Below are 9,764 nucleotides of genomic sequence, written 5' to 3' on the forward strand. Positions count from 1 at the left end.
TTAAACAAAACAAAACAGAACAAGGACAGCTCTTCTTTAAAAAGCCTACTAAAGAGAAGGTGTGGTGTCAGCAGCAGTCGGGCTGCCGGCAGGGAGAGGGAGTGCAGGATCTGTTCTCTGTACATGACTGTCGCTAGTCTGCAGCCACTCTTTGTAGCTGTCCTCGCTGTCACTGTCATACTGGCCCTAGGCTCCGGTTACCAACTGTCACTCTGTAGCCCCCTCTCCTTGCCTTACAGTGGCTGTCCCCCAAAGCTTCAGTCTCCTCTACACCTAGAGACTGGCAGAGCCACCTCAGTCCCCACACCGTCCACATACCGCCCTATCTTGTCCTTAGCATCAGTAATATTCTCAAAGGTGACAAACCCAATTCCCCAGATGTCTGGGTTTCTCGTTTTCGATCACCAATGAAGAGATATGTCGTATCTTGAAACCTTCCGTCAGTGCTCTTTAGTGTTGAAACTCAGCCCTGTGCTAAAAACCTGAACTTGACCTGATGCTAAGGTGGCCCGCTGTGCTGAGTCAGTCAGGACCCTGGGTGTGGGGAGTGGGGTGGGTGGAGACAAGTAGGCACATAGGGCCCCAGCCTAAGAGGCAAGTCTGCTAATGAGAGTTTAATTTTCATTATGCCGTCCTACCTAATATAAAACAAACTTTCTAAACTGTTTCCCACATTCATCACATTAAAAATGTCTTTCTTGAAAAATCTTTTTGATATGAATTAAGTATCTTTCAGATCCGTCATTCAATTGTGGTTTCTCCCCAACCCCAGTTACATGATGTTGAGTATGGGAGACGCCGCTGCCAGCTTTACCACATTCCTGGCATTTATAGGGTTTCTCGGCAGCTTGAATTTTCTGATATTCCACTGAGGAAGCGCTGAGAGCTTTCCCGCATTCAGTGCATCCCCGGGGTTTTTCATCACTCCGAATTGTCCACTGGAGAACAAGTTTTGCACTGTGGCTGAAGGCCCTGCCGTGTCTCTCTCCCGTGGACAGATGGCTGGAGTCATAAACAAAATCTGGGTCACACTCAAACTCTGGTGGGCTCTCTCCCATGTGAGTCCGCTGATGTTGAGTGAGGGCTGATCTCCGGCTGAAAGCCTTCCCGCAGAGTCCACATTCATAAGGCTTCTCTCCAGTGTGAACACGCTGGTGGAGGGTGAGCTGGGAGCTCTGGATGAAGGCCTTCCCGCACTCGGTGCACCGATAGGGCTTCTCCCCGGTATGCACTCTGCGGTGCTGCATCAGGGTGGAACTGCGGCTGAAGGCTTTGCCGCACTCGCTGCAGACATAGGGCTTCTCCCCAGTGTGAATCCGCGCGTGCTCAGTGAGGTGAGAATTGAAGCCGAAGGCTCTCCCGCACTCACCGCACACGTAGGGCTTCTCCCCGGTGTGAACCCTGTGGTGAAGGAAGAGGCTGGAGCTCTGGCTGAAGGCTTTCCCACACTGAGCGCACTTATGGGGCTTCTCTCCCGTGTGAATCCTCTGGTGCTGAATGAGGCTAGCATTTCGACTGAACGCCTTTCCACACCAGCTGCAGCCGTGGGGTTTCTCTCCCGTGTGAATCCTCTGGTGCTGAGTCAGCTGGGGACTCTGGCTGAAGGCCTTCCCACAGTCACTGCACTTGTAAGGTTTCTCTCCGGTGTGGATTATACGATGCTGAATAAGACTGGAACTTCTGCTGAAGGCCTTCCCACATTCCTTACACCCAAAAGGCTTCTCTCCAGTGTGAATTCTCTGGTGCAGGCGGAGATAGGAATTGAGCCCAAAACTTTTCCCACAGTCGTCACACTTGAATGGTTTGTTCCCAGTGTGAATTCGCTGGTGCAGAATGAGATTGGAGCTGTGGGTAAAGGACCGCCCACACGGGCCACATTCGTAAGGCTTCTCCCCGGTGTGACTTCTGCGATGGCGACTCAGGTCTGAGTTATATTTAAATGTTTTATTGCATATGTCACATGTAAAGACTCTCTGTCCTGTTTTACTTCTTTGAATTGTAACAACACTTGGGCTTGGACTCAAGTGTCTATCAAAAGCAGGTGTCTGGGCATTTTCTGAAAGTTCTTTCCTACACACTGGAGAGTCCTCTCTAGCAGCTCTCTTCAGACTCTGAGGAGAACTTCCTTGGTTCTCTTCTTCCTGACCTTTATGGTCGCAAGCTTCCTGGGATTCAGGTGTGTGTGAATTAGCCCTTGGGAATTTCTGTGATACTAATTCTGGTGTTTTTACTTCTTCAGAACATTTCTGGTTTAAAATGGATAGCTCCTTCTCAGTCTCAATCTCAGAATCTGTAAAAAAAAACCATGAATAAATTACTAGAGGTAACCTTTGTCAGCAGAAATCACAATTTGATGTTTCCATAAGCTATTATGCCCCAAGTGTGAAAACACATGCCTTTAATTCTGGCACTTGGGAAGAAGAGGCAGCTGGACCTCTGTGAGTTCAAGGCTGGTCTTATCTACATAGTGAGTTCCAGGAAAGCCAGGGCTACATAGGATCCTGTCTCAAATAAATAAAAAAAATAAAATAAAATAAAAATAAAGCTATTATGCAGAAGTCAGGCAATTTAGTAGAAAAATGTGATAGAATCCAGAAATAAAGATGGCCGACAAACAAAATGAAGACAGTAATATTCATTAGTCACTAAACGAATTGCCAGTGTTAAATTAGTAAATTAATTTATTCAACAAACACAAGACCAAGCATGTTCTAAATAAGGAATTTAACAAGGAAGACTAACACAGTCTCTGTTCTCAGGAAACTTATTTTCTATTTATAAAGACAGATATTGAAGTTTTGGGTTTTTTGAAACAGAGTTTTGCTGAATAGCTTATGACGGCTTGACATTCATGATTCTGTCACTGAATGCTGGTATTAAGTCACCTGCCACCATGCTAGCGTCAGCAAGTACATTTTTAAAAAGGAATGGATAAATCATGTAACATGGAAAAACATCATGGGCTCATCCTCAGTCTATATGATAGAAAGTCCCAAGAGGAAGAGTGTACCAGAACAACTAAAGATGCCAGCAGTGCGGGTGCTGACACAAACGCTGGAGCTGAGAGAGAAAGTGCTGAGTCCAAGAATGAAAGAAAGAGCTCTCACGGGGGGTGGGGGCGCTGGGGGGCGGGGTGGGGCTGGAGAGATAGCTCAGTGGTTAAAAGCATTATCTGCTCTGGGCTGGAGAGATGGCTCAGTGGTTAAGAGCATTGCCTGCTCTTTCAGAGGTCCTGAGTTCAATTCCCTGCAACCACATGGTGGCTCACAACCATCTGTAATGAGATCTGGTGCCCTCTTCTGGCCTGCAGGCATACATGCAGACAGAATACTGTATACATAATAAATAAAACAAATCTTAAAAAAATTCTCACCATACCAAGAGCAAAAAGTGGGTGACAGAGGCAGGCACAGAAGGTATTACACAGAGGCTGAGAAGACTGGACTTAAGAACAGGTAGATGGCCGGGCGGTGGTGGCACACGCCTTTAATCCCAGCACTCAGGAGGCAGAGGCAAGTGGATCTCTGTGAGTTCGAGGCCAGCCTGGTCTACAAGAGCTAGTTCCAGGACTGGCTCCAAAGCAACACAGAGAAACCCTGTCTCAAAATAAATAAAATTAAGTTAAACCTGAATTTAATTAGCTTAAAAAAATAGATAGATTATATACCTTTAGTCCCCAAATTACTTTCTAAAAAGTTATCCAAGGATCAAAAGCCTTCCTTTGACTTCTGCAAGTATCCCATGAGTGCATTTGTATACACACACACACACACAGAGTAAAATAAAAAAAGTTTTAAAGGAATTTACCTCATGTGAATGTTCATGTGTGTGAAATGAATGAGCAAGGCAGTAACTGACATGCATTTCATAACTGTGGGGAGAAAGGACACATGTTCAAAACTCAGATGCCTGTCTAAACCAACCTCCACTAGTATAACAGAATACCTTTCCACACAGTAATGGAAGAACACATAATTAAAGGAGAGTCTATGATATATTATAAAAATGAGTAAGTTCCAAAAATTGACATACAGAATCAGCCAACTTTTACTGAGAGAAAAACACATGTATGTGCTATTTCTTCCTTAAATGTTTAGTGCAAACTGGTGAAGCCATCTGGGCTTGGCACTTTCTCTGAGGAAAGTTTTAATTACTGAGTCAAGACTGAAAATCGGGTGCAGTGCACTCAGCACTGGAGAGATGCAGGCAGGAGGACCAATAGTTCAAGGTTGGTTATTCTTGGCTATACAGCATGTTTGAGCCCACGAGACACTGCTCTTCAAAGTCAAAGAGGAGGGCCTGCCAGATGGTTTAGTCGGTAAAGGGCCTGCTGCCACGTCTGAAAGTTTGAGTTTGGTCTCTGAAGCCTACGTATCAGAAGGAAAGAACCGACTTCAGCCAAGCTGTCTCTGACCTCTACACGCATACTGTGGTATAATCCACCCCATCTCTGTAACTTAGAAACATCATATAAATATAAAACCTTAAACAAAAATTTTTTTAAAAGAGCAAAAAAGAAGGCTGGAGAAGAAAGCAGTGTTTTGGTGTTTTTGAGATTAGGTCTTGCTTACACAACCCAGGTTACTCAAGGTCAAGGCATTCTTCCTGCCTCAGCCTCCTGAGGACAAGACCGTATGCACACATCACTATGCTCAGAACAAAAGTTAGCCTAGTGATTTTTCACTTATTTGTTTATATGTTGTCTTTTCCTGCATGTGCGCATGCGTCACCTTTGTGCCTGCTGTCCTGAGAGCTCAAGAGAGGGTGCCAGAGTCCCTGGAACTGGAGTTACTGGTGGTTATGAGCCACCTGAAGTGGGTGCAGGGAGCTGGACTTGGATCCTCTGCAAGAGCAGGAGGTGTGGTTAACTGATAAACCATCTCTCTAGGCCCCCATAATAATCTTTAACATTTATTTATTGTGTGTGTAGGTCGAAAAGACAACTTATGAAAGTCTATTTCCTCCTCCAATCATTTGGGCCCTATGGGCCAAACTCAGGTCCTTGGGCTTGCCAGCATGTGCTTTTATCTGGTGAGCCAAATCCCTTAGGCCTGAAAAAACTCTTTTGAAAACGGTTCTTTAAAAAGCCAGTGCTGCCGGGCAGTGGTAGCGCACGCCTGTAATCCCAGCACTTGGGAGGCAGAGGCAGGCGGATCTCTGTGAGTTCGAGGCCAGCCTGGTCTACCAAGGGAGTTCCAGGACAGGCTCCAAAGCTACAGAAAAACCCTGTCTCGAAAAACCAAAAAAAAAAAAAATAATAATAAAATAAAAAAATAAAAATAAAAAGCCAGTGCTGCCTTCTGTCGTAGCACAGACACAGTCTGTCGTGGTCCAGGTGGCCAATCCTGGTACTGCGACTAGAGTCCCCCAGTGGACAGTGATGACTGGTAGTGGAAGACAAAAACAGGGCTAGGTTACTTGGGAAACATCTAGAAGGAAAGTCAAGTATTGAGATTCTCTCCTTTGGGGGAAACCACCACAAACCAATCATGGACAAGTATGAGTGTGAGTTCGTGTGTGGGACACCTGAACACTCCAGGTACAGATGTGTACCTGGGATGGTGGGGTTGGAGTGTAATCTAGACCCTTTCCTCGCTGCCAGGAAGGAATTTACGGGCCTAATTCTGCTCGTGACCTCCATCATTCATTGCCATCCGCCAGATGGAAGCTATATGAACTAATTTTCACTGACAGCTGGAGCTGTTCTCCCAACTGTATCCCAGGCTCTATTTCTCTGCTTACATTGTATGAGAAATGATAAACAACATTTCAATCATTGCTCCTAAAGAAGCCTCAAAGGCAAGCAAGCAAGCAAGCGAGCAAACAAACAAAAAAACAAAGCCTAGAAAAATCTTTCAAACATCAGACATCAGCTGAGTATCTACAATATATAAAAATTGCAGAAATTACACAGTAAAAGCCCTGAGACAATCCACATATTAAATGAGTTAATGACCTGAATAGGTAGTTCTTAGAAAAAATAGAAATGGTATTAGGTACGGTGGTCAGCCCTGTTACCACAGCACTTAAGAATTGAAGACAGGAGATCAAGGTTATTCTCAGCTACATGATTTTCATGCCAAACTGGGCAACAACTCTGTCTCAAAAAAAAAAAAAAAACAAAAAAACAAAAAGTAAGAAGAAATGGCTACTATTTGAGAAGATGTCCAGCATCCTCATAGACAACAGTGAAATCTAAACTGAACATGCTTTGAAATTCCATCTCACTCCACAACAGCTGTCATCAGGAAGACAAGTAACTAATGCTGGGGAGAATTCGAGAGCAACCCTACACTGCTGTGGGAATGCAAATTGGTAAATTCAGTATGGAAATCAGTAGAGAGAACCTCCTCAAAAATAGAAAGTTTGAGGCCAACACGGTCTACAACAGAGTAAAAGTTTCAGGACAGTCAAAACTAAATAGACTCTGTCTCAAAAAACAAAACAAGCCAGGCGGTGGTGGCGCACGCCTTTAATCCCAGCACTCGGGAGGCACAGGCTCCAAAACCACAGAGAAACCCTGTCTCGAAAAAAAAAACAAAAAAACAAAACAAACAATAAAACCATTAAAAATAGATGCACATAAGGCCCAGCTATACCACTCTACATCATATACTCTTGTCACAGTATTCTCAAAAGCTAGGAAATGGAGCCAGCCAAGATCTAACAGATAAATGGATAAAGAATGGATAAATGTGGTATATATACACAATGGAATTTACTTTAGTTGTAAAGGAAAATGGATGGAACTAGAAATCATTGTGTTTGGTGAAATAAGCCAGACACATGGTGGCTCACAACCATCTGGAACTCAAGTACCGAGGAATCTGGTGCCCTCTTCCAGCCTCTGAAGGCACCAGGCATGCAATGGTGCATATCCATACATGCAGAGAAAATACACATAAAGTAAATCTTTTAAAAAATATTAATCTTCCCCCTATTTTCCGAGATATTAATAATTTTATTCGTGTCCAAGAATTCAGTGTGGCTACCATCCATAGTTCATAGTGCACTGGGGTAACCACACTTAATGTGGTCACCAAACTCATTACTGCAAACAGAATAATCAAGATCTACCCAAGGGGCTCAAACGTCTACTAGCTGCTGTGAGGTCTCACCAATCAGAAAAATCATCATTAATGCAGGATCCCCTTCCACCAAAGCAGTCACAGCTCTAGGCTTCACACAGAAGCAATCACAGCTCTGCAAATGCCCAAAAACCTCTCAGTTGTGGAATAGGATGCAAAAAGGAAAAAAAAAAGGAACAAAACAACTTAGGCTTCTCCAAATTAAGAGCTGCATGATGTCATCTTTTAGGAAGCGACTAACTAGACACAAGAGTCAATACCACGTTGCAATTCTCGCCCCAAGCTGGTTCTAACCGTCTACAACCTCACTCTTCTATAAGCCTGAAAGCTGAAACGTTAATGATTTTCTCTGGCTTCTACATGTGTGCCCATGGGCAAGTACATTCACACACTCACACGCATGCAACACGGTGGGTATACGCACGAGTGCAGATGCCTAAGGAGACCAGAAGCCTTAAGTCCCCTGGAGCTGGAATTACTGTTTTTTTTTTTTTTTTTTTTTTTTTTGGTTTTTCGAGACAGGGTTTCTCTGTGGCTTTGGAGCCTGTCCTGGAACTACCTCTGTAGACCAGGCTGGTTTCGAACTCACAGAGATCCGCCTGCCTCTGCCTCCCGAGTGCTGGGATTAAAGGCGTGCGCCACCATCTCCCGGCTTGTTTTTTGTTGTTGTTGTGTTTTTTTAGACAGGGTTTGTGTAGCTTTGGAGCCTGTCCTGGAACTTGCTCTGTAGACCAGGCTGGCCTTGAACTCAAAGAGATTCACCTGCCTCTGCCTCCCCGAGTGCTGGGATTAAAGTGTATGCACCATCACCACCTGGCTTCTCTCTGCTTCCTAAGGACATGATGTGACTGTGCCTCCTCCAGCTGTGAGCAGTAATACACCATTCCTGAAATTGCTCACCTGTATTTTGTCACAGTAATTGCTACAATATTACAGAACATCTGCAATGCTGGTAGCTAAAAGGGTAGATACTTAACCCTACCTGTTGAAACAGCCTCCAGTTTTCTTTTGTGTACATGTTCATGTACATGCATGTGTGTATGTAAACTAGAGAGAGGATATTTTCCTTTAGGAGCTGACACCTTGTTTGTTGAGACAGGGAGCCTCAGTGGCCTGCAACTTGTGTAATAGGCTACACTGGTTGGCCAAGTAGCTCCAAGTGTGCTTGTCTCTGCCTCCCCAGCACCAAGATTACAAATGCACGTCTGCTTCTTTAATGTGCCTAGAGATCCAACTCAGGCCCTCACTCTTGAAATGTAAGCTGCTTCCCCAGACCCCATCCCTCAACTAGGTTTTTCTTTCTTTTTCTTATTTATTATATATACAGTGTTCTGCCTGCATGTACACCTACACACCAGATGGCATCAGATCTCATTATAGATGGTTGTGAGCCACCATGTGGTTGCTGGTAATTAAATTCAGGACCTCTGGAAGAAGAGGCAGTGCTGTTAACCTCTGAGCCATCTCTACAGCGGCCCCCACCACCCCTTTTTTTTGAGACAGGGTCTCACGATGTAGCTTAGCTAGTATTCCTGTTTCTGCCTCCTGAATGCTGGGTTACAGTTGTGTGCCACCACTTTAGGCCACTTGACATAAGTTAGAGACTAGTTAGAAGACTTCTTTGGTTGCCTCTATTAGTGATAGTTTTATTTCTATAAGGAAATACCTGAAGTAAAGAACGTATAAAGGGAAAACCTAACTCATGATCCTGAAGGTTTTAGCTCATGATGCATTGCTGTGGGCCTCGGGACAAGGTGACCAGATGGCAATGGGGAAGGAAGTATTCAACAGAGTCAACTCTTACACTGTGAACCACAAGTAAGGGAGAACAAGCTGTGGTCCACGTGGTTCCACTGGTCCCCAGTGACTTAACACATGAACATTGAGGGACACTTGACCAAACCACAGCATTGCCTGAATTCTGCAACGACTCCCCCAAAGTTCCTGCATGGAAGCCAATTTCACAACCCCTTTTTCCATCTCTGGGTGGCCAACTGTAGACCAAGCTGGCTTCACACTCAGATCTGCCTGTCCCTGCTTCCTGAGGGCTGGTATTAAAGTGTGTACTATTACCGCTCAGCTAAACTGGTAATTTTAAAACCTAGATTAAACCACCAGCACAAAACTTTACCATGTTCTCTGGAGTCTTCCTTTTGTGTTCACTCAGCTCTCATCCAAGTTTCTGCCATAGTCCTGAACCCCACTTAGCTGTGGGGCATTCTGTGTACCCTTAGGTCTGTCAGCAATAAAATCTCCATTTCCTGTTGTTTTTTTTTTCTGAGGGAGTATTCTTCAAAAGGGAAGACCAAAACAAAAAACTAGAACAAAAATTGTGGAGAAACAACAGAGATTCCTCCCCATATGCTAATAGAAAACACATAGAACCATAAATTCAGTGTTTAGTCTCTGAAGGAACACAACTTTGCTCTGAATCTCAAATGCTGAAGAAATCATGAGCTATTTATTATTCCAGTATATGTGTCACACTGGGGGCTCCTACACAATGGCCTATCCTTATTACCCAACTGCCACAGTTTAGGGCTTAGTCTTTTAAAAATATTTATTGTAGGGGCTGGAGAGATGGCTCAGCAGTTAAGAGCATTGCCTGCTCTTCCAAAGGTCCTGAGTTCAATTCCCAGCAACCACATGGTGGCTCACAACCATCTGTAATGGGGT

At 44.4% G+C, this 9,764-nt stretch overlaps 1 protein-coding gene across 1 annotated transcript in view; it reads right to left on the reverse strand.

The window, feature by feature from the left end:
- Positions 1-6: 6 nt before the first annotated feature.
- The window catches only part of Znf251 (zinc finger protein 251), a 21,644-nt gene continuing 11,886 nt past the window's right edge, over positions 7-9,764 (reverse strand). Inside the window, exon 4 of the mRNA XM_005354141.2 lies at positions 7-2,290. Within this exon, the coding sequence (XP_005354198.1) occupies positions 684-2,290 (1,607 nt within the window). The 3' untranslated portion in view covers positions 7-683. The remainder of the gene's footprint in view (positions 2,291-9,764) is intronic.

This window comes from Microtus ochrogaster, chromosome 15 (genome assembly GCF_000317375.1).
Source record: "Microtus ochrogaster isolate Prairie Vole_2 chromosome 15, MicOch1.0, whole genome shotgun sequence".
Classification (NCBI taxonomy): domain Eukaryota; kingdom Metazoa; phylum Chordata; class Mammalia; order Rodentia; family Cricetidae; genus Microtus; species Microtus ochrogaster.